We start from the raw sequence: 24,992 nt of genomic DNA on the forward strand, positions 1-24,992 counted from the left end.
AGTGTTTCCAGTTTAGAGACGTGTTTGGGAAGTCTACTGTATCATTTTGTAAATGAATCACCAATAAAACAAGTGGTTGTTATGACCTAATGCTTAAAAAAAAAGTCTGGAAAATAGTCCTCGTAATGAAGGTGCACTGTAGCCGCTATTTATAGGAGATTAAAAATAACAAAAACAATAACAAAATATGTGGCTATAAGCGTCCTGTTGAGGACCAAAGGCTCTCTGCGGGTCTCTGCGGGGAAATCAGGGGAATATCATAGTGGTTCCTCCTCAGGCTTGTTAGTCTCCAGCCGTAGCTGTTCAGCTAAAGGGCAGGTTGAAAGACACAACAATGGCTAATTGCAATTAACTACGCCTCTCCGCCTTGCCCCTGTCCGCTTAAATCGACACTTTGTGCGTCCATATGGCCGTCAGTGTACCGTGGGAATGGACACAATTAAAAACAGAATATGGATTTCTGGAGTTACCCGGTGAAAGCACAGCAAGCTGTCAAGGTCAGAGTGTCAGTGAGCGGGCCCGGCAGCCCGACCCGCGACCCTCCGGACAGCCCCGGCATGGTCTGCACCCCGGACTGACTGCAGGGGCCGCTGGGAGGTGTGCAACAACAGGGTGGAGGGTAAACCCAAATACCACCATGAATCAATTAATTTATTCCAAAGCAGTGAGGCAGGGGCTCCTAGGGTATTATTTATTATATTTTAGGTTATAGTGTTAAAGAGGCACAGTTTTAAAAGTGTGAAAAGAAAATGAAGAAAAACAGCAGTGTAGTTCTACAGTAGAAACAGAAAAGAAGTCAGAAGTGGGGAAAAAAGCAGTAGAGACTATATGAGTATAGTATAGTAGGCTATAGTAGAACAACTGTGCTAAAAATAATTTGAATATTTTAAAATTAACATCAAAATATTTTACATATTTGAAATGAGACTATTGTAGTGCAGGTGTGTGAATGTGTTTTGTACAAAATAGTAAAAAAAAAATGAAATAAAAAAAACGAAACTGCACTAAAATAAGAGCTGAGTTAAAAGTTACGCTTATTTTTATTATCATTGTTATTAGAACTACTAAAAGTAGTAGAGCTTAAATGTTCTGACGTTTTATTTTGTTTATTTGTTTGTTTTATTTGTTGAATACAGTTCATTATAAACGATAATGTTTAAAAGGAAAAGGAAAAAGTCATATAAGGACAGTACAATGGGGGAAAGTCAACACTTTCAATTTTCACATTTTTCTGTTTTGTATTGTATACACTGTTTTTATCTACTAAACTGGTTAAAACCTTGTCTTTTACTGTATATATATTACTGTCAAACTAACGAGCTCTAAATTCAGATTGACCCCAATAATCGATCGATGGCAAATCCTTTTTAACTGACACCGCCAAACAAGCCAAAAACAACAGCTTGAACCGCCTGCAACAGGTTGAAAAACACAGTGATCAATGAAGCTCAAAACCACTTTCAAATGAAAGAAAGAGAAACTTATTTTTTTTGCCTCTTACAAAAAAGAGTTAATAAAGCCACATTACTCCAATATTATAATAAGTTTCATTATTTTGATGCAATCAGTATTTAGTATAGTATTTATTAATCTGTGATAATATAACCAATTCATTATTAGCGTGTACATTTAGAAAACTTGCACTCCTGTACCCCCCCCTATCCTTCAATCTCAAGGACTGCATGTTAACAGACAATTGTTTCTGTGCTGGTGTACATGTAGGAAATGACGAGCACGACACTGCTTCACATCTGAGCCAAACTCAGATAAATAAACCTGCAGCTAAAGCACATTTAAATATCGCAGAAAGCTTGTAGGAGCTTATGCAACACGTGTTTTTTTGTTTGCCCTGCCTCAGGATCCATGAGCAAGGCACTTCACATCACTTGCAAACACATTCACACGATCGGTCACACACACACACACACACACACACACACACACACACACACACACACACACACACACACACACACACACACGCCAGTGACGTCAGGCTGGAGTTTGGAGTAGAAAGCCAAGTGGATGAAGGAAGTGGAGATCTCCACCCTCCAGCCTCCCCCTGACACTTCTCATAAATAATACCAAGGCTTATTTGGGGGACTGCACCACAAAGTCACATCGTGTCCTGATTTTAACAAGCTTTCATCTGTCAGAATATCCGAAATTGATTTTTTTTTCTCCCCCTTTTTCATCACCGCTTTGGCACCGTCGGATGCGCTCCAGGCAGCGTTTCTCTAACTCTTAACTTTATGCACCGGCTGCTGCACCCCGAGCTGGAGGGCTGCTATCGCCGCTAACCGGTCTCTGCCCTGGGGCTGCAGTCCGCTTCTTTCTGCACGACGGAGCCAAAGACTGTCCGATACAATGTATCATCGAGTGTCTTAAGATTTTTTTAGGGTGTCGTCGATCGGAGATCTACTCTGTATCAAGTTGAGCAACTCGGGACCTTGACTTGCTGATCTCGTCGCTGCTGGTGAAGAATTCAAGGAAAGTGCTGCGGTTTCACCAATTTGATTGTTTGTTGTTGGGGTTTTTTTTTTTAATCAAAAAGAATAAGAAGGAGGAAGAGGACATTTTTCATTCTGAACTTTATTAGAAAGTCGAGCATCCATGATGAGCAAACCCGCCGGCTCAACAAGTGGCTGTTTGGATATTCTGAACGTCAAATCAAGTAAGTGTCGCTTTTCTCTTCCCCCTGACGCTCCTGGAGAATACTGAGTAGCCTCCGGTGTGTTAGAATAAGAGCTGTGGAAAAGGCCTTTCTCTGACATTGAGTGTTAAAAATAAATAAATTAATTAATTAAAACTTAACAACATAAAGCCGCTGTACATGGACTGCACCACACTACTTGACATCTCTCATGTCATCAAGGCTCCTGTACATTAATGAAGTCATTTCGTTCCTCATGGCCTTCCAAAAAAATGTGAGTTGTGATCCATGGGGAATAGCTGTCGTCCGTTTCTTTCTCCGAGCGCACACACACGCATAGACACACACACACACACACACGCATAGACATAGACATAGACACAGACACAGACACACACACACACAGACACACACAGACACACACACACACACACACACACACACACACACACACACACACACAGGTGGCTGCGTAAACTTGTGTCTATAATTAAAGCGGATTCAAGCTGATTAGAAGAACTTTTATTTATTTTTTTTAAGAAATATATTTTTTCGTAAAGCAGATCACACATTTTAGAGGCAGGAAATAACGCTCTGAATATTCCTCATCAACAGCTCCATTTGATGCCACTTGTTGCCCGTAATTTCATTTTCAATAATATCTTTAAAAGAATAATTAAGCAATAAACCGAAGGATATTCACTTTGAATTTGGTTTGAAGATATCTACAAGAGATTCTTCTTCTGTTACGGAGCTGTTAGTCAACTCACTTATCTTACTGTTTAAAGGCGTGATTGTGTCTGCATGCGCGCGTTTCTACACTACTGTAAAATATCTAATTTATTTAATCATCATGGCGGGTTTATTCAGTGTTTTTAAATTGCATTTTTGAAGATCTCCTTGTGATATTGAAGAATCTCTTGTACTTTATAGGTTAGGTTAAATTTGCAATGGGTTTCTTTTATTCTTAACTTTTGCAATTAGCCCTCTGCTAGGCCTCATAATGAATTCAAGTGAAATTAGACTTATAATATAGGCCCAAAGTAGCCTTTTTGTTTTGTTTCAAAAGACAGGAAATTTTCTTTTGCATTAGCCTGTGTGTTTCTTTCAGTAACCACATCCAAACATGTGAGATTCACGTCAAGGTGCTCTACCTCTCTTAGCCGTTGTTTTGCCCTCGAGTATGCAGATGTATTCAGATTTCTGTAGATAACCAACATGATTAAATTACAGTAAAACAACTCACAGCACAACATCACAGTTATACTGTCATTCAAGTTCATAGCTGCCCACATTATGGGTGGTCAGTAGAAACATGTCCTTCTCTCAGTGAAACTTAATTTCCAGTTCTTTTAGCAGCTTCTCGCCTTGATGGTGATTACGTTAATAGAATATGCCATATATCTTCAAGCAATTACTGCACACAATGGAGACGAATTGGACCCCCGCAGCGGGAAGTTAAATACATTTCCACCACCCCACCGCCACCCCTCCTACACAACAATAATCGTGCGTCATTTTTATCTAACGGACTCTCTTGCAAACACTGTTTTATATTTGTCTGAGCTTCTCTCGCTGAACTTCTGCGTTGTTTCGTTCTCCTATGATTTAATTACGCGTGGAACTTTTATTTTGGAAGTGCGCAAATGAGCCTGAAGTGCACAACTTTGGTTTGTTTTATATAATCTACTCAATAAGTGACTCCAAACTGTACAGTCATGATTTCTATTACATCTAAAAAAAATATATAGAGTATTAACCTGGCCTATAGATGACTACTAATGAGGATATTTCTTATTATGAAGCAGGTTTAAAATGGTAAATTCTTGTAAATGGAAGTTGACTCTCAGCAGGCCTACTCTCGCTTATAAAGAAACTCTAAACCGACATAAATGCTACATACAAAGTTGTCTCTCCCTATCTTAGAGCAATTACACGGCTGTGGCCTACACTTAAATAGCCAACATGGCCTTCTGATTCTTAATAATCTGCCAATTGAAGCTCTGTAACTCTCTCCTGAAGTCATTGTTTTTGCTGCTGAGTGGTTATTCCCATGCTACCCTTTTTGACGGGTCACTGATGAATCAATGAGCAGGTGGCAAAACGTCAGTGTAATTACATAGACGGCTTTTCCCTCCAGAATAAAAAAAAGACTCCCTCATATGCATACAAATATACTTCTTTTTCATAGATTTGAATACAAAATCTTCACCCAAAAAAAAAATCACATTTTTTTCATCTACACCGGGGTCGATTTACATACACTTCATTTGAGTTGGTGAAACGAGTTGGTGCGCATTATTCTCATGGTGCAGTGTCACTCCCTAATCCTGGGGCCTATAGACCTGCGGGATAAAGCAGCTGTCGAGTCCCATTATGAAGGGGAGTTGGCAGCTTGTCGAGATCCAGGCAGTCAGACGAGGTTCAATAGGGGAAAATCATTAAGTTAACACTTTCCCCTAATGTCTCCATTGTGCGCCCTGAGGCTATTGTCTTAGAGAGCTCAGATATGACGCTTCCCACCGGACTTTATTCTTGAAATGTGCGCTGTAAATTCCCATGGTCGGACGAGGCGCGGGGCGCTGTCCAGTGTGTGTGTGTGTGTGTTTTGTGGGGTTGTCGGACATAAACAAGTCATTTGTAGGACGGTTGGTCCATAGCTCCCCGGGGTGTAAAAACAAGTTCATTTTTTGAATATAGGCCAACTGTATACTGTGTACATATATATATATATATATATATTCCACCAGCTGCGAAACTCGCTTCAAATGAACGGCAGAACTAAACTGCAAAACTATGAATGAGCAAGATTTTCTCAAGTTTTGTGTCAACTTTGAAAACTTTTCCTGGAATGTATCCACATTTTCAGTATTCATCACAGTTTGCCATGATAATTTATTCCTTTATATTTGATTCCATTGCTTAATAATTGAATGAACGTGGCATTTAATTGAAATTTGGGCTTTTTCCAGGTCGGATTCTGGACATCCCATGCAAAGTGTGCGGCGACCGCAGCTCAGGGAAGCACTACGGTGTTTACGCCTGTGACGGCTGCTCGGGATTCTTCAAGAGGAGCATCCGCAGAAACAGGACCTACGTCTGTAAATCTGGCTCTCAGGTGAGGCCTCCCTACAATTTATACAAGTCTTATATATTCAGTTATTTATCTTCCTTTCTTTTTTTTTTACATTGGCCTAAATTGGTTGTAGCAGAGTTGTAATGGCCATAAGGGGGTCTATATTTGATCATTTTCTGTGGAGAATGGATCAGGTTGGACGTAAAAGCAATCACAGGGAACTCAAGAGAGGAGCATTAAAAATTAAACCGAGCAAGCATTCAGTACCCAGTCATACTGATATGCCTCTATGTGATTTCTTACACTGACCAAATGATATCTAGGCAACCAGCAATGCATTTATCTCCAGGGAGATTTTTATGCACTGGTTTTATTCATCCAAACACCATCACTGACTATTAGGTTTTACGCACGGGAACTGGAACTTTACGCGCAGATTTGTGTTTGCTTTACTCTTCTGCGCGCTGTGTTAAGTCTCTCTTGATGAGCCTAATTGTGTCATGCCTGGGTCATTAAGTGCTGGGGCTAAACACCTCGCTGCTGTGATGTATCAGGTGTAATCCAATCTAATGTGATGACTCGAAGGCGAGGATTTAGGCAGCAGAGGGCGGGATGGAGTACTTATCCTCCGGGATTTGGCCGCGCTGGAGCCGCGGGGGGAGTAGGTCGATAACTACAAGATAATAGCACGATCTCTCACCTGGAGATTGGCCTCCCGGGAAGATAATAGCACATAGGATTCTGTCGTTCAAGCAGAGAGAAATTCAGCTGTAACCCCCTCTCTTTTCTCCCGCTCTCTCTTTCTCTTGTAAAGGGTGGTTGCCCCGTAGACAAAACTCACAGGAACCAGTGCCGAGCGTGCCGATTGAAGAAGTGTCTGGAAGTGAACATGAATAAAGACGGTAAATGGACATAATTGAATTATCACTTTGGCCATAGACACACCATGCAGTGGCGTTCGGACGGGGGGTGGGCAAAGTGTATTAAGGCTTTTAATCAAGGCTCAAAGGAAGTTGATAATTACCGGGTCTTTACTTGTTTTAAAGGGGATATTATTTATACTGGTGCTGTGGTACTGTGCTGATAGATTACAGCTCATTAAAGCCAATTATTTTTTCCTCTACACAAACAACATTTGATTATTTTTTTTAGGAGCAGTTAGGATAATGACAATCCTTTTCGAAAAATGCCATAAAGAAATTAGGTAAACAAGCCATTACTCCCTGCAGAGATCTTTCCCCCCTCACTCTGTGTTCCTCTGCCGGTTCGTTTCACAGCCGTTCAGCACGAGAGGGGGCCCCGGACGTCCACCATCCGCAAACAGGTCGCCCTATATTTCCGGGGCCACAAAGAGGTGAACGGATCGTCGACCCATTTCCCGGGATCCTCTCTGCCCGGCCCTCCCTTCTTCACCACGGTCACGCAACTGGAGCCTCACAACCTGGAGATGAGCACGGTAGCCACCACGCCAGAGAGACAGGCCATCGTCGGTCTGGCGCAGCCCACACCGAAGGTAGCTCATACTTCGGGGTGTCTTATTATTATACAATTATTTTTTATGATTTTTCTTTTCTTATCTCCCTGGATTTAATAGCTGTAAGTTCTACTTGACGTATAAGTAGTTGTCCACCTCTAAGTCAACAGAAATCACTGATCAGTCTGTATATTATGGGTTTACTCGCTATTTATAACATTTAATGTCATTTTTAAAATCTAGAATTATCAGAATATACACGTTCTTAGTAGTTTATGGTATTCCATGGATATTTGTATTATACCCTTCCCAAATGTTATTATAGGATTACAATTTTTTTTCGCAAGGGTTAGAAGTTGGAATTCTTGTCCAGATTTAGCAGCCTGTAAGAGCCACAAATCCGCCAATTAGATTTCTCACTGTAAATCCACCACAAGCAACACTAATAATTATAAAACCAGGTGCCGGGGCTTGGAATTTGACCTTTGTTGTGCGCAGCTCTCTGAATTGAGATTTATTATAACACAATTATAACACAAGCTGTTGTATGATGATGATGGTGATAATGATGATGATGGTGATGATGTGATGACAATTATAATCTTTCTCTTCCTCCAGTATCCCCATGAAGTCAGCGGTACCCCCATGTATCTGTACGAGGTGGCGACTGAGTCTGTGTGTGAGTCGGCGGCGCGCCTCCTGTTCATGAGCATCAAGTGGGCCAAAAGTGTCCCCGCATTCTCCACGCTCCCTTTATCTGATCAGGTACACTTTAGAGTGATGGGCTGAGGGAGGGGGTTTAACAGTTTTAAATAAGGAGCTCACGGTCTGTCCTGCAGGGCCTTTATTTGGCCGCGATCAGCACTCAAGAAAACAAAATTGTCAGGAATCGACGTATAAATTTCCGTTTAGATTTGATGTCAGATGATGTTGTAAGCTGGGACTTTCACCATCACGTTTTACGCACGAGTTACTGTTGTACTGGCACTTCATGCGATTCAAAGGGGCTCATTGCTTCTTTAAGCTTTATAGTGAGAGTTTAACACTGAAACGCTTCTTCTTTTACAGCTGATTCTGCTGGAGGACGCTTGGAGGGAATTGTTTGTTCTGGGCATCGCGCAGTGGGCCATACCTGTGGACTCCACTACTCTTCTAGCCGTTTCTGGTAGGCACTGTACCTCTGCGAATGGCTACAGGTCACTCCAGGCCTCGTGAGCCCTACAGGTGTGAATGTGTTATTGTGTGTTAACCCGCATATTGACAATTTCTCCATGTTTACTCCATGTTTTACTTGTAGGAATGAACACTGAAAACACAGAGTCCCAGCGGATGAATAAGATCTTGTCTGAGATTCAAGCACTTCAAGAGGTGGTCACCCGATTCAGACAGATGCGCCTCGATGCCACAGAGTTCGCCTGTTTAAAATGTATTGTGACATTCAAAGCTGGTGAGTACTGCCATCTCTCTGGGTATTTTACAGCGCTGTCATTAAACTTGACAAAGGCTCCCAATGGAAAGCATCATTTCTACTCAACTCATCAACAGTGTGCTATTATTTATGTATTACAGCAGCACCTTTTAACCCCTCGCCCCTGTCTTACAGTTCCTACACATGGCAGCACTGAGTTAAGGAGTTTCCGCAACGCCAGCGCCATCGCCGCACTACAGGACGAAGCACAGCTCACTCTCAACAGCTACATACACACCAGGTGAGATTCGACCCAGCGTTACTTTGAGCACGTTTTGCACCGTCTCCTTCAGCCACATTCATTATGAAGTTAATGAGGCAATAAGCCACTGTAATTTTGCACAGGTGCAACAGTCGAAGTGCGTTTTTTTTTTTTTTTAATTGGCAGCAGTTTTGTCACAGGTGTGCGTTAATTGGAGCGGCTGCGTCAGACAGTCCACGCACAGTACAGGCTGTTTCTGACCCTCGGTGATGTGTTTCAGGTACCCGACTCAGCCCTGTCGCTTCGGTAAGCTGCTCCTGCTCCTGCCGGCGCTCCGCTCCGTCAGCCCGTCGACCATAGAGGAGGTGTTCTTCAAGAAGACCATCGGAAACGTGCCCATCACCAGGCTCCTCTCCGACATGTACAAGTCCAGCGATATATGAAGTTCTCGCCATCTGTCCAGCGCGCATGGAAAAGACTTGAGCTGTAGGCCCACAGACCCACCCAGCAGTCGGCAGGATGTCAAATCATAGCAGGTGTAAGCATGGGTTGAATTTTTGCTGAGCAAAAAAATCTTTTGGGCTATTATAAAATAGCCCGTTTAGGCCTAGGCTCCGATGAAACAAAGACTGCAACACAGCCGGAATTCACCAAGTAGCCTGTTAACAGTATCTCTAGTTAAGGACTAGCCTGTAATTTCCAGTATAGAATTGCCTGTATGATACTGAAAAGTGCAACCTGTGGCGTGGGCAAAGAGCCCACCGTGTTTAAATACCGCCTAAAGACTCTGGAGAGCTCCTGCCAAGTGTGTCTGACAAAGAAATTTTATATATTAAGAAGTTTTTCGAGTGTCTGTGAGACCAATGAGCTTGAAGACCAATTAAATCTTTTATTGCTGTGTTCAATCCCAATGGAGGAAACCAAAAAAGGATGGCGCATGCGTAATAGGGGATGCGAGTCGCTGTCCTTCGATCCGGTGCTGAAACCAAACGCACGGAGGCAACGATGAGGAGGCGGCAACTCTATGTGAAATTAGGGGAGGAGGGGGGGTTGGGGGCTCTGGGGGCGAAAGGCTTTGAAGGAATATGCTTGCATTGCCTCCTGACTGTAAAACTACATTCATCTGAAGACGGTGTTTGTATTTAAGTGGTTACTGTCCTGTTTGTGTTGGTGTGTCCTGTTTGAGGCGCAGCATTAAAATGTTTAGGTCGACTTTGTGAAGTTAGACACTAACAATGGATAAAAGAAAATTCAGCACTTGGGAATGTTTTTTTTTTTTGTGACCTGTGATGTTTTTATTCTACTGTAAATACTTACAGTTATAACTATTTAGAGTTGTAACCAAGAGAATAAAATACACTGGATTCAACTGTTTTCATATAACCTAGATATAAAACTACCAGCTGCAGTTACAAAGCATGTTTGTAATTCACATTATTGCAAATTATAGTGTTACTCTTCTCAGATGTAATTTTGTTGTCATTGATAAGTACAATTTCAAAAGATTTCCCAGTGACACTTTATAATAAGGGTATAAAACACATGCTTAAGTAATTAATAACTTATGTATAACTTGTAATTTGATGCATGATGTGTTGTGAATTAAGAAGAGTTTAATGCTTAATGGATAATCAAGTAATGACCATTCATTTACCGTTAGTTGACGCATAAATTTATAAATGAGCTGTTATCCAGTTACATTAAAAAAAGTCAGCTCCATGTGTTCTCTGAAAGCAGAGCAGCACCTGTTCTCATAGAAAATATGAAGCAGTTTTTTTTTTTATCAAACTGGTAGTCAGATGTAAGCATCAGCATGCTGCCGCATGACCCAGCTGTCATTGTTTTTATCATGTTTACATATGGTGGCATATGAGTTAAAAAAAAAAAAAATTATAACAGACACATATGTTCCAGCTTTAAACAACAAGGCCAAAGACCTGCCAAATAAAAGCTTTCATAGGCATTAAATCATCATACGTCATGCATTAGTTATGAATTATTTAAGCATGTTTTGTACTTGTATTATCAAGTGTTACCAGTTTTCCTTTACAAGTAGTCCAACCTATTTCTAAATCAAAGCTCAGGACAGTTTTAATAAACTCTCTAATCAGCCATAGGCCTAAATCCTCTTTGTAATTGAGATGGTAGATTATGTATTTATTGAAAAATAAATGTCATAACAAAGTTAGAATACCTGTAATGGCTGTGGCAGTTGCAGAATGAACTTGGCTGTCCAGTGTGGCATGTTAGGTATAGGTCAACAGTCTAAATCAACAAATGTACTTATGCGTGGAGACATTTCACCTATTTTATTGGAAAATCTTCAAAATAAACAAAAATGGCACAGCAGTATACAAATCTCAAAATGCATATAGCCTGTAGAAATACTGCAGTTCCCTCTGTGTAAATTACTTCTTTCTTGCTAGAAAATCATTGTGATAATTGGGCAGGTGCTGGTTGATATACACACACGTGCTTCCTTTTGAAGAGAGGATCAACTAAGTGTGATTTGAAAGTCAAGGCCCATCAAGTGTGTGTGTGTGTGTGTGTGTGTGTGTGTGTGTGTGTGTGTGTGTGTGTGTGTGTGTGTGTGTCTGTTTAGTTGCTAGTTACGGTGAGCAACATGCCAGTATTAGATATATATGAGTGGAAATGCTGTGGGTCTTACAAGAGCTCTGCATACATAGAACGCTCATTCAATGTTACTATAGAAATGAATATATTCAGACATAGCTAAATGATAAATACATAATATATCCATGTTAGTGGCATTTCCAGACATAAAGAGAAATTACTATAAATTACTTTGAACCACAGTTATGTGTCGAACATTCTTGACTCCAATTAGAAGGTGAAAACGAACACCGATCAGGGTCACTAATTAAACTAAAAGAGGCAGTGAACGATTTTTTTTGGGGGGGTGGGGGGTGGGGGGGGGCGCGAGGAGGAGAAGTTGTCATTGAAATGTTTATTGTCTGAGTGAAACCTGGAGCAGTGAAGAGAGCTTTGGGTTGTCGAGCCAAGCTGGGCTGAGCAGGGTCGAGCCGGACCAGGCCAAGCAGAGCCATCTTTTCTTTTCAGGCTTGTCTGACTTTGGATGGGGTGTAGCTCTTGTCCACAGACTCATCCTGTAGAAACATGTGCAGGCATCGTTCGTTCTGGGCTAGGGGGTGACCGGCCACTCTGAAACGCACAAGAGCAAAAAAGGCAGGTTTGAAGGCTGAGTAACTTTTCAAAAGGCGAGGCTTGATGACATGATTGTACCTATAGACACAAGGACACACAGGGACGGACAACACAGAAAAAGACTGACCGGAACACTGGACTCACTTAAGGTAAGAAGTCTGAGAAAGATTTAGCATAAAGGACCAAATTGTATCAAGACCAAAAAAAGAAAAAGAAAAAAAAAAAAGACAAGATTAGGAATCATTTGTATGTGCATTGAAACACTGGAGAATGGAAAGCAGTAAAAACAAAAAATGACATGCTACAGGTTTTAGGTAAGATATTCCATTTCATTTCACTCATTTCTTAACTAAAGGCTGAACAATTCAACAACCATCTCAAACATCTTCCAGTGTTTCAATCCTACAGGAACTACAAATACACAAAAACTGCACAATGATACTCTTATCCTCATCTCCTTAAACATTTTTGGGGGCATTATTGCTTTACATTCAGTCACTGACAGTATGGATATACCCTGTGTCCCAATTCCTTACTGAACACTAAAGTGTAAACAGTACTGTATACCAATCTTCATAGTATAGTTTTTGCTGCTATACAAGAAATCAACATTCAGCACTGTTAGATGTTAATCTAACTGTGACTTAAAATGTCACTGCCAATTAATGTTTTCCCCAAGATTTAGTGGTTTGTTTGTTTGTTGTTTCCTGGAGCTGTTAAACCTACATGCACAAATTACTTTTTATTTTCTCCATTTCCTTTTAGTCCATCAACAAGGTTATGTTGCATCCTGCTCCTCTAGGGGTTTAAGTCCCTGACAATGAATCGCAGCATCCCCTACGTCCTTTGCTGCATGCCATTCTCTATCTCTCCTCTCATTTTCCGTCATCTTGCTACTGTCTCTGGCATAAACAAAGATGTTTTTTTCAGCATTTGTCCAGTGTGAAAGCACTAAAAATTCAAATCCTGCTTGGAATTAGTGTGGTACAGATTTGGAACACAGCTATAGACAGGAAATGTGGGCTGACAGAGAGGGGATGACATACAAAAAAATGTCTCCAGGACAGGTACATGTATTCATCCTAACCACAAGGCTACAATGACAATCTCTGCAAAATTGACAGAATAATCAATGATCAATATGCCAATTAAAACATTTTGTTAATAGTAATAATGTAAAAATGAAAGTTTGGGTTATTGTATCACTACTGAATAGGTTTATTGACATTTTGACTTGCAGCACAGGGACAACTAGGCAGCATTCAGGACACAATTACTGTACATTGCATACAACTTGTACAGACATGGGTTTATGGATGTGAGTGTGTGGTCACAAGATTTTGTACTTTGCAATAAAAGAAGTAATGATTTTATTACCTCTCAAGTGTCAATTAAAACTCATAAAAGGGAACAGACCCATCAACCAAGAATAAAGACACACTACAGCTTTTCTGTGAGATCTTCAACTTCCAACCTTTTCGAAATGAAACTCCACAAATCACAGTTTGGAGGGGCAGGTGGGGCAAGTTCATTTTTTTCCCCCAACATCATATCCATTTATACCCTGGTACAATTCCCTGAAATTAATCCTTACTGTCACCTTCATTACAGCTGTGTGTTATCACTACATCAAGGAAATACTTTACGTTTCTGACTGTTTTCCTCTGTAAAAGTCACTGTGACATCAAGCTTCCCTTAATGTCCCTTTAGATGACGCAAATGAGCTTAATGAGAATGAGCCCGTGCACCTGAGACCCTAAAACATTTCGTTTTTCTTACAGTACATTTCTCAGAACAGATCAAGATGATGACATTGTGCGTATGCATGCATAACCTAAAAAGGGAAATATTTCAAACAAATTAAGCTGCCCTGGAGGGGAAGCACTGACTGATCAAATACCTAGGCAAATCACTGGAAAGATCAAGATTGCCCCAAACATACCCTGTTTAATAGGTTCGGGAAATATTGACATTGAGGACAAGGTGCAGCAGAAGAATGCTAAAATTTCAAGGCCTTTCTTTCTTTATGAAGTGAGTATGTATGCCCTTCCTTTGTTTTTTTTTCCACCTTAAGTATGAATTATGTTTGAAAAATAAAAAACTGACGGTTATCTCTTCTTCTTCTCACTTGTTTGACAGTGACAATCATGTTTACCATTCCAAAAGATTTCTTCTTCACAATGCTCTCAATCACAGATTAAACAATGCTGCCAGCCCCATCGGCCCGCATTAAGTCTGAACAATGATATGATCAACAGCAGTGTTTCATTCATTGGAAGCAAGAGGGGAAAAACTCTTAATTGCCAACACATTCTCATCTTCTTTAAAAAAAAAAAAAAAAAAAAACATATATTTATGGATTTTAATTTTCTCAACTGTCTTTCCACACTTAATATTCCAACAGGAAACATTGATGCATTTGCACATGAAACAAAGATAATGGCCAAGTCTGCAATCAAAGCAAATAATTACAATCACACTGTAACTTTTATTGTTCCGCAGCTGAAAATGAGGACATGCTGGATCAAAAATAAGCAGAGGTGCACACACCAGCCCATGGAACCACGCGCTGTAATTTGAGCTGCAATTATCATAAATTACACATCAACAATAAAACAAATGTGGGAAAAATTATGTTGTGGGGTGCACACTCGAGTCCTCTTTGGTTATTCTTGTCCTTTGCGAGGTAATTATAAAAGAGAATTAAGGAGGATAGTGAGAAAAAGACCTGCCTGTCTCTGCGGGTTCAGTTTGTTAACAATATGAAGAGAAGTGAAAAAGTTGAATCTACTTATTGCACAAAGTGTTTCATTGTTCGTGAGAGTTAAAATAACACCTCGCTGAGGCAGAAGCTGCAAACGACTGCGACTACAAAAGGAAAAAATTGTAAAGAATAAATTGTTTTAACCTCATGGCAAACTAGTGGAGGAACGGAGAAAGACGGAAGATGTGGGAAGGCTTACTTGTTGAGAAACTGCTCCAGACCCTGTCTCCGCTCCTCAATGAAAGAGTCATCAAATATCCCATCATCCCCTCGAAACGGAAGCTGCCGGATAAGAGCTTTTCCTGGGAGAGGGGGGACGACCACCTGTGATAACAATCATAGAGCAGCAGTTGGACACACATATATAATTTATTAAAGAGAGTTTTAGTACTTACAATTAAGACATAAACAGTAAAAAAATCCTTAAGTGAGTCTGTACAATGTGATCGGATCAAAGCATTTTTTTATATGCCATCTGTGCGGCTAAAAAACACAGTTTATAGGCTGCATCAATAGCGGGACAAAAACACAGACAGCATATACATGAAATCTTCCTTTACAGGCGGCAAAGGTTCAGAAGATCTTTGAACAACTTTCTCCTTCATACAAATACATTGGCGGCCAATGTTGTATGCTGATTTGATAAGCCAAGTACTCAAGAGGCTTTGTGTCTGAGTTCACCTCAATGGCTCACCTTGCTCTCCCTCTCCAGCTCCGCTCTGAGCCACTCAAAGTCGCTGTACCGCCTCCGAACACTAGACTCCTTCAGCTTGAAGATGGGCAGGTTGGTCTGCGGAGACACACACACAGACACACGCACACAGGTGGCAAACTGTTACAGCTGTCACTAGTAGGAGTTGCATTGATTTACATCAAATTGTTGTGTACACACTTTTCTTTGCGTGGTGTATTATGATTATTATTGATTAATATGGCTATCAGTTTTTTCAATTAATTGAGTGTTTACTCTTTAAAATATGAAAGAATAGTGTCACAATTTCCCAAAGCCTAAGGTGGCATCTTGGCATCAAAAGCTCAGATTTGAGAAACTGAAAGGAAATAACTGTTGACATGTTTGTTTGTAAAACGATTACTTAATCCGTTACCAAAATAGTTGATAATTCATTTTTGTTGTTCCATGACTAATCGTTTCAGCTCTATATTTCAAATGTATTTATAGAGGTAGGGTTTTCTTGCCACACATTACATTTTTTCTTCATGCATGATGGCTGTTTTATAGTAGTAATAAAACGTAAGGTGTGCCAGTATAATAAACTAATGGATGCTTCCCTTCAAAGGTGGAACAACAAATTGATTAATCCATCAACAGAAAATGAACCGGCAAACATTTATCCTTTTAATATTCAGCAAAAATACCAAGCTTCTCAGCTGTGAAGATTATTATTAAGTTAACTGAATATGTTTTGGTTTTTGAATGAAGACATTACCTCAGGCTTTAGGACACTGTGATGGGCATTCTACATTATATATCCCACTGAGAAAATAATCAACAGATAAATCCATAATGAAAATAATCTAAGTGCAGCCCTACTTCCCTTTGTATCACAGACCTGACTTCATTATTTCAGGTACACTGGAACACCTTGGCATAAGTTTGTTTCGTAAATAGTATAACCATCATTAAGGTTAATAGGCAATGTACCACTATTGTTGCCATGGTTACCTATGGGTTAGTACACCCTGTGATTGTACTGTTGACCAGAAACATGTTTAAAGATGTCCCAAACTATGATTTTAAAACTACAAACAAACTCACAGCTTGTACTTCCTGTGCCACTAATAATAACAGCAGAAAATTATTATTGCATTGGTTACAGCTTTATCCTTGTGGTATCTACTCTGACTTTATTAAAATAATAAAAAGGAGGGAAAAAAAATTGAAACCAAATTGAACCAAACTGAATAGAAAAATTGAAACTGGCCTCCAGGCAAAAAAAAAAAAAAAAAAAAGTTCACTTATGTTTTGCTCACCAAGGTCTATTGCACAGAGAATGTTTTGAGTTTTTTTTTTTTTTTGTGTGTTGTTTGATGTGTTCGTGTACGACAATGCACAGATGTGCACATAATTCCAAGTTGCTGTTGACAAGCACTTGAGAGTGAATTTCATATTAAAAAGAGGAGATGTTTCGACATTGACAGAGAACACTGAAGCAAACAGCACATTACAGCACAATGCCAAACCTCTTCACTAGTCCTGGCAGAACATGGCCATCCCATGACAATGTACAAACAAGGAGAGAGTGAATGAGCATTTCATTGGCAGGCCACATTCAGAGAAGGTCAGAATTCATGGAAGGAGGAGGAATCACAAGAGCAAAGCAATTGAGCAAGTAGATGCAGCATGAATACAGTAGGAGCAGCAGACTGATCGATGAGCAGACGACTGTGACTGTGCGACTGTGCAGTAAAGGGGATGGAGAGTTAACTAGAAGGCTGAGTAAATGGCTGAACAAAAAAGAAAGGAGAGGGGGTATGAAGGAAGAAAAGAAAAACTGGAGAGGTTGGGAGCTTCATCTGGTCTGTGCAGGACTAATTGAGGAGGAGGGAGAGCAGGAGTGGTCTTTTCGCTCTCATGGTCTCTCCCTTTCAGTTTTTTCCCTCTTTATTTCCCTTGCTCTGTGATAATAAGTCAGATTTTCTGCCCTTGAGACTCCTCTTGTCATGTTTCAATGGGGAATATATGGGCATTTGTTTTCTTCCCTTTCGGCTCTGTCCCCTCCTCAGTCTTCAAAATTATGGATTCCACACAGAATTCTTCTTATATTAAGATGTGTTTCTCATGGTTTGCCCATTAGATTTACAAACATGAGGTGGAAGAATATTAGAAACAAATTTCAATATAATGCAGTACCACCACTGTGACCTCAGTAATTAATATACATATAAGAATTAATACTTTTCATGATGGTAGAATATGTGGAGGAGCTATTGTACTGGATTATATTAGACTGTATATATGCTTGTAACTGTTCAAAATGTCATTAAGAAATGGCAGTTGAGGGGAACTGTGGAACACCAAGAAAACTTTCAAATAAAATGAATATCTGCTAGGCAGAAAGACAAAGCAAAAGCCCTATATGACTGCAAAGGAGCTGCAGGAAGGTGTAGCTGACACAGGAGTGATGGTGCACCACTCCACTGTGCAGCGTTGACTGCACAAACAGCGTCTACACTGAAGAGTCATGTGGAGGCTTGTCATCAGACCACATTGGCTTTCCCAGATTGATTTGTCCAAACTTTAGACGTCGACTTTTGTGATGATGTCGCAGGTAAAGTTTCTTTCTTAACAGTCTTCCATGTTTGTGCATCAATGCTGCACAGTGGAGCTTCTGTTTTTAACGTATGCCCATTTCAGGGTTGTAATTACATCCTTTCTTGTGTGTATCCTTCATTACAGTGGAGGAAGTTATGTTCGTACCGGAAAGAAAATTTTACTATCCTAATTTAATAACACCTTTGTTGTGATGTCATTTTCTTGTTTTCTATTCCATTTTATTGTGTTTGGTGTGTTTGTGAGCTAAGCGCCGATAATTACCTTAAATTTCTCCTGATGCATGATGCCATCTGATTTCAAAATCTATCAAGGTTTTCAAACTCTTATAATTAGGCCTCAACTTCAGTGTTAGCTTTAACATGAACATTGCTTTCCTCTCACAACATGACCTGAGTTTAACCTTGCCTTAAAGCTCTTTTTTAAACAAATAAAATGTTTTATCCAGGTCTTTCTGTGACCATTGTGATGCCTGCATAGAAGAAAAACACAGACAGAAATCACTTTGCTCTAGACATGCAAAAAATAATTTGTTATTTTGCCGATTACCACAGCTCTCTTCAACAAGGTCACATTTGCTGTGATTAAATCCTTAAGACTGGTGAAAAAGCCTGGTTAAGATGACACAATAATAGGAGTACTTCCTTACCCTGCCTGTAAACTCATTGAGTCTCTGCCACTCCCTCTTTCCCACTAAGTTTTAATTTGACTCACCAGCCCTGAAACCTTCCCTCTCCCACTTATTTAAAGTTCTCTCCAGGTGAAGCTGTCAATGAGCCCCTCACTCCTCCTCTTTTCTCAGGTCACAGGAGAAGTGGATTATCTTAGCTTTATCGCCCCAGTGCTCTAGCATTAACTCCACTCTCCTCTCACCATGGTCTGTCCCTGCTGCGTCATGTTACCTCACAGCATGGAGCGCCGCAAAGTTAATCCCCACTACAACAGATCACAGTTACAGGTAATCTGCCACCGCCGTGACTCTAATCCCATCATGTGCACACAGAAAACACTTAACCGCGCGCAAGCACACACTGACGTACACCAAGCATACATGCACAGGTGTCATACAGTTAACAATGTAAATATAATAGCCCAAAGCGTTCACGCTTGTTTGTACACACATAGTCGAACCATCACAAGACAATGAGGTTAGCAGTGAGAATGTAAGGAAAGAAAGTCACCTGGCCTTTCAATCATCTCTCCCTCTCAAACCCTGTGATTAAGAGATTGGCCTTGTAGGACAAGGGGAGGAACGAAAACGACAGAACTGAAAAGTGAGAGGTCTCACTCACTCTCTCTCTCACACACACACACACACGCACATATACACACACGCACATATACACACACACACACACACACACACACACACACACACACACACACACACACACACACACACAAAGAGGCGGTGCGTGAGAGCTCTACAAGTCAAAGATCAGGTTTCCCTGGCCTCTGTTCTCTTCATGGCTGGTTAGAGGTTAAGGCCCGGTTGTCTCAACTTACTGGCCCTTGCAGTGATTGGGACATGGGACCAGCCCAGACCCAGCCGGGTCTTAGCATTTCATTAATTGTCTAAAAAGGCACTGTTCTATGCCCTGCTCACTTTGATAGGGACAGAATAACAATATAAGAGGGAGAAGAAAGACAGTAAAGTTACAGAGGGGCAAAAATGAAATCCAAAAATTTAGAAAAGCCAAATAAGCTTAATATAACTAATGGTTATATTAAAAGCAGGCGTGAAAAGAGAAAATGTTGCATCTTTTAACAAAGGAGCATAAAGCTAGATGTACCTCTTTCATAGTAGACCTCCTAGCTTCACTTTCCATTTCGAGTGTACAAGATGCAATTTACGCTCTATAGGAAGAGCATGTGATTCATAATGTGTGGGACACAATACCTTAGGCTCATTGAAAATGGGTTGAAAAGAGGCAGAACCCTTAAAAACAGCGAGACAGAGAAAGAGGGAGAGAGGGGACAAAGATCACTCATCTCCTGAGAGAATAGTTCAAGGCCACCATGCATTAGCTTTTAGCAGGATGGATTAAGTCAAGTTTGAGAGTGTGCATCCTAAACCTCCCCCATGCCCCCTTCTTACCCCTCCCATATACTCTCCTTTCAGAATAATAGCATTAAAAATGGCAACATAATACCATCTCATTGCATCATATTCTAAAATGGGGAAAAAAAGACAAGGCACAAAAGCGTTAAGGCTATGGGTCTTTTGCTCTCGCCTCTCCATGTACTCTCTCACTCGTTCCCGTGCTTGCCGGCCCCTGTGGCCTGACAGCCTAGACTCGCCTAGCTGGCAAAAAGCTGCTTTGTTGCCATAGTATCAACTCCCACTTTTGATACTGTCATTTCAAGTAGGATATGGTAGCCTTGATACAATATGTTCCCTATTTCCATTAAAATAGTTGTCGAAGAGGATGCTGTAGACTTTGGATTACACTTGACTGTGCCTGACAAGCGCCCCCCCACACACACACCCACTCCCCATCTCTCCCCATTTTATTAATGACCAAAGGCCCCCGCCCCAATGCCCAAATGGAAAAGAGAAAGAAAGAGAGAGGGAGAAGCTATGGGAGTAGAGAAGAGGAGGGGTAGAAGACTGAGTGAGAGTGAGAGACAGAGCTATAAGAGGCCTTTTATGTACTCCTATCCATAAACAAAGTGAGATCCCAAAGTTCGCTCCGCTGAATGTGCTCTCTGGATGAGATGGGAACCAACTAAAGACAAGAAATTTTGATAATACCCAACACCCCCCCCCCATTCACACACACACACATACACACCCCAACTCCAATCCCATGTTTACTGAGGATCCAAACGCGTACACTGCCGCCTGAGGGGTTTCTCTCAAACCAGTAACAACCAAAAAACCATTTAGGTGATGGACCCTGCTGAATAACTTTTGGAACCATTAGGAACATGAAAAGCATGAAAAACATGTGTAGACGCAGGAAAAAAAAAAAAAACGTTTTTTCAATTTCAATTTCAGAAACTACACTTAAGACGAAGGGATTTAGATTGAGAACAGAAATCCATTGTTTCAACACGACCCTGGACATTACAAGTCCGCTCAGGCAAAATGAGATATCCGCCTCCTTTCAGTTTGAACTTAGCTTCCACCTCTTCAAAACCTGACTGAAAGAAGTGGATTGATCCCACTGATTTTAAACACCAAATGCAAGTCTGGCTGTCCACATGTGACTGTAATGTGATACGACTGTGCCACACAGCAAACTGTTGGCTTCCCACATGATAATCCAATACTTGTACAATTTGCTTCATCATAAAAATTCAGACGCTACCAGTGAGTCACAAGTCAAATGCATAATCTGACATTAATTTAAAGAGACTCGTGGGAAACTTTGCAATATCATAGGAAGAATTCTACCCTGATCTGGTGTTTACATTATATGCAAACCACATTTAGTCATCACAGGGACTGGCTTTCTGCCCTCCCATGGGTGGGGGGTGTGCGGGTAAGGTTGGGGAATAAACACTCCAGCTCCCCCACACCCTGGCCTGTTTCATTCTTCTCTTCTCTCAATGAGGGGATTAGGGAGACTGTCTCAGTGCGGCCACGAGGGCTCTCTCGATTTCGGATGGATAGCGGAACAGCAGTGAGAACAGGGGACAGCGAAGAGTTATGAACAGAAACTGTATAGCAAAATCAGATAATAAAATTAAAGTATTTCTGAATATCTTGAGCACGATGAAAACAAAAAGACTAACACAAATGCTATGCATTCCAGGCCTAGGCATTGTGGCTAACGCTCTTAACATGCTGGAGATGGAGTAAAATGCTTCTAAAGAAAGCTGAAGAAAGGAGAAGGAGAGAAGCAAAGCAAAGTTGACACCACGTTTGTTGAGAAGTGAGGGATGCGCCGCTTCTTCTGTGGTCTTATGCAAAGCAGGGTCACACAGGGCTATGAGGTGCACAATAATGCTGATTACACGCATATGCTAATTATTACACGCTAATCAAGTACAGTAGCCTTATATTCAACGCTAATGCCTGGAGACGGCTTCTCTTCTCTCAACCCATTTCTTTAAGGTAAGGGGAAACTATAAATACTTGAGGGCTGCTATCCAATCTAAATACTCAAGGCCACTAACTACAGGGGTGTCAGTCAACTGAAATGACAATTTAGAGATAAGAGATGAGGTAATCAGATGAGCCTAGTGACTGCCTGACAATTTCAGACTCTTAGTGCAGCCTGCACATTAAAGATGCAAACAATAGATTGCTGGAATGGCTGAATTAATGCAAAATTGTATGTGGTGACAGACATGCTGAAAAATAAATGAAATAAAAATAAAGAGTTCTGAAAATAATGTAATTTTAAATAGAATAGCACAAACTTTACCTGTGTCGGCTAATGGTTTTCTTCATTGCAATGTAGTGTAAGTATTTAAATAATGTCTAAGTTTAGTTTGAAAACTCTTTCTTGAAATTAGAAACAGCAGCTGAAAAAAATTCTCAGTCCAAGGTTCTATTCTGGAGCTTTCTACCATATCACACGGTCTTCATCAGCAGCAACATGGTGATTGAACTGCAGATGTTCAGACTCTCTATTGCTCTGAGCTACTCTAGGACTTCCCACTCACATTGGCTTCACTTGGTGGAGCCTGAAATGGAAGGTCTGAAACATCTACAGTTCAATGTCAACTGAGCAAACTCCATCTTCTGATGAAGACCATGTGATATGGTCGAAATAAGTGGACCTCGAGTGGAGATTGGAGTGGCAGTGTTTGTCAACAATTTAGCATGATCATTTTCTTCTATGTGTTAATTCAACTGGTGCTGGTTAAAAGTGGTCTAAAATGACTTGATGTTGTGTTTGTGTGTGTGTGTGTGTGTGTGTGTGTGTGTGTGTGTGTGTGTGTGTGTGTGTGTGTGTGTTTGTGTGAGTGAGACAGAGAAAAAGCACATGATACACAAGTGATACAGGATCTGTGTTTTGCAACAACTGTGTTTATCCAACCGTTACGCTCCTCACTGATTGCTCAATTGTGCTACATTTCTGGACAGTAGAACCAATAATCTATATCATATTTCTCAAGTATTTACATTTTTGGCCAACTACTTAACCAATGGAAGGCAGAAACTTCTCTAAGAAGAAAAGCATTTGTTCTCCCCTGCAAGTTCCTCAGACGAGTAGGAGGAAGGAAATGCGCTGTGTGGGGCGGGTGGGCCAGGCAGGAGAGGATCACGGAGCATCCTGTCTACAGTTCCAGAGAAGCTGACTTGCTGAGCTATGTTCCCCTTTTAACCTGATAATAGAGTATTCTGCTTTGTATGAATTAACTTGATGATTCATCAGTGAAACCAGGAAAACGACAAACTACAACAAACAGACATCCCCCACTAATGTAGCATTAGTATGATGTGTAGATGAAGCAGAGAGCTGAGCATTTGGTCACACGGGCCTACTTTCAAGTGAAATTGGTCATTAAGTGTGAACAATGCTGTTATCTATTCTTTCCAGTCAGAAAATGGGGTGTGGCTAGAGTTTAACTCTGAACCATTCAAGAAGACGTAAACGTTTCTGAGGGGTTATTTCATAATCATTTCATCAGCTTGCTATACCGGTTATATAACTCCATCTTATTAGTAGAGATGACTCTTGTGTTAACTGCTCTGTCACGACACTATGGAAAAACACTTGAGGCTAATGTAAACAAATTCCCTCCTCTAGCAGAGCGATAGCAAACTGCCTGTTAACGTTTAAGCAAATATTAGTAGGTGCTGTACTGTACTTGTTAACATTGCTGTCAAAAGCACCTTGACCTATTAACTACTATCTAGACAAATGACTTCGGCTCAACGCAAATGTCAGTCACGTTAACTCGTTAGTTTGATGTCAGGTAGCTAATCACTGTTCATTTTAACGAGTGTCAGTAGCCTGCTAGCTAGCGTTAGCTAACTCGTTTCATCAGTAACCTCTCTTCTTAGCCCGTCATTCACACATTTACATGTCGACTGTGTGATAATATGCGCCTCTTTTTGTCTGTGGCCATCCTGGTGTCAGGAATACATAACTTTCTTTGAGCAAAGGAAAAATGGTCGCTAGCTCAGGTAGCTAGCTTGCTAGCTAACGTCATTAGCACTTGTTACTGTAGGCTCACCTTCAGTCTGACTTCATACGTGGTGTATCTGCCCCTGCCAACCCCGACGGTCTCAGGGTTGCTCACATCAATCTCTAGAAAATTACTCGGGGGTCCATAAGCGTCATTTAAGTTCTGAGGCTTAGTGAAGAGCCTTCTTGTATCAGCTATGGTATCAGCCATTTCTCCCCTGTCCTTCTAGCAGCTAGGGATAATGTTAAGTTAGCCAGAATACAAATGTGTACATTCCGCTGCAAACCTCCAAAATAAAACATTTGGAGAATATTGTGTCCGCGTAGTAAAACGTGTTGTGGGAACAGTGCACTGATTTAGATGAACGTCTGTGTTAAATTATACTGTATAGTTATAAGTAGACATTTCCACATTACTTTGTCTTTCACACACCTAAAAGTGTAATTGTAACTTTTATGTTGAAGGTAAATCACCTAAGTTCCGGTATTGGTCTGTCTGTCACTGTCGCGGGATTAAAGACTTCCGATCAGCTGAGGCTCAGCTGACGCTACCCGGACACCTGCTGCTCGGTTTGTTTACAACCCGCCAGCAAGCACATTGGCGTGATTCGTTTATTAAACCATAGACACAAATGTATAAATTTTATCGGTATAATCTGGACCAGTCACGGTTCACAGAGTTCAATAATTGCTGCTAAAATGCGAAAATAACAAGTGATCCTGCGTTCAAAACAATTGAAATGTGTAGGATTTGATGCTGAAATTTTGAAATAATTATTAAATTGACT

General features: G+C 40.8%; 2 protein-coding genes across 2 annotated transcripts; one reads left to right on the plus strand and one right to left on the minus strand.

The window, feature by feature from the left end:
• Positions 1-2,613: 2,613 nt before the first annotated feature.
• On the plus strand, positions 2,614-9,446 carry nr2e1 (nuclear receptor subfamily 2, group E, member 1). Its single transcript, XM_023410797.2, has 9 exons — positions 2,614-2,674; positions 5,626-5,771; positions 6,544-6,631; positions 7,007-7,242; positions 7,822-7,968; positions 8,272-8,368; positions 8,501-8,650; positions 8,807-8,912; positions 9,154-9,446. The coding sequence occupies exons 1-9, from the start codon at positions 2,614-2,616 to the stop codon at positions 9,314-9,316; spliced, it is 1,194 nt and encodes a 397-aa protein (XP_023266565.1). The 3' UTR covers positions 9,317-9,446.
• A 1,721-nt stretch (positions 9,447-11,167) lies between these two features.
• snx3 (sorting nexin 3) lies at positions 11,168-24,448 on the minus strand. Its single transcript, XM_023410798.1, has 4 exons — positions 24,254-24,448; positions 15,518-15,613; positions 15,023-15,147; positions 11,168-12,056 (listed from the first exon to the last, which is right to left on the minus strand). Exons 1-4 carry the CDS (start codon positions 24,413-24,415, stop codon positions 11,951-11,953), a joined length of 489 nt encoding a protein of 162 aa, XP_023266566.1. The 5' UTR covers positions 24,416-24,448; the 3' UTR covers positions 11,168-11,950.
• Positions 24,449-24,992: the final 544 nt, after the last annotated feature.

This window comes from Seriola lalandi, unplaced genomic scaffold (genome assembly GCF_002814215.2).
Source record: "Seriola lalandi dorsalis isolate HSWRI2012SDOR001 ecotype SW California unplaced genomic scaffold, Sedor1 jcf7180002054438, whole genome shotgun sequence".
Classification (NCBI taxonomy): domain Eukaryota; kingdom Metazoa; phylum Chordata; class Actinopteri; order Carangiformes; family Carangidae; genus Seriola; species Seriola lalandi.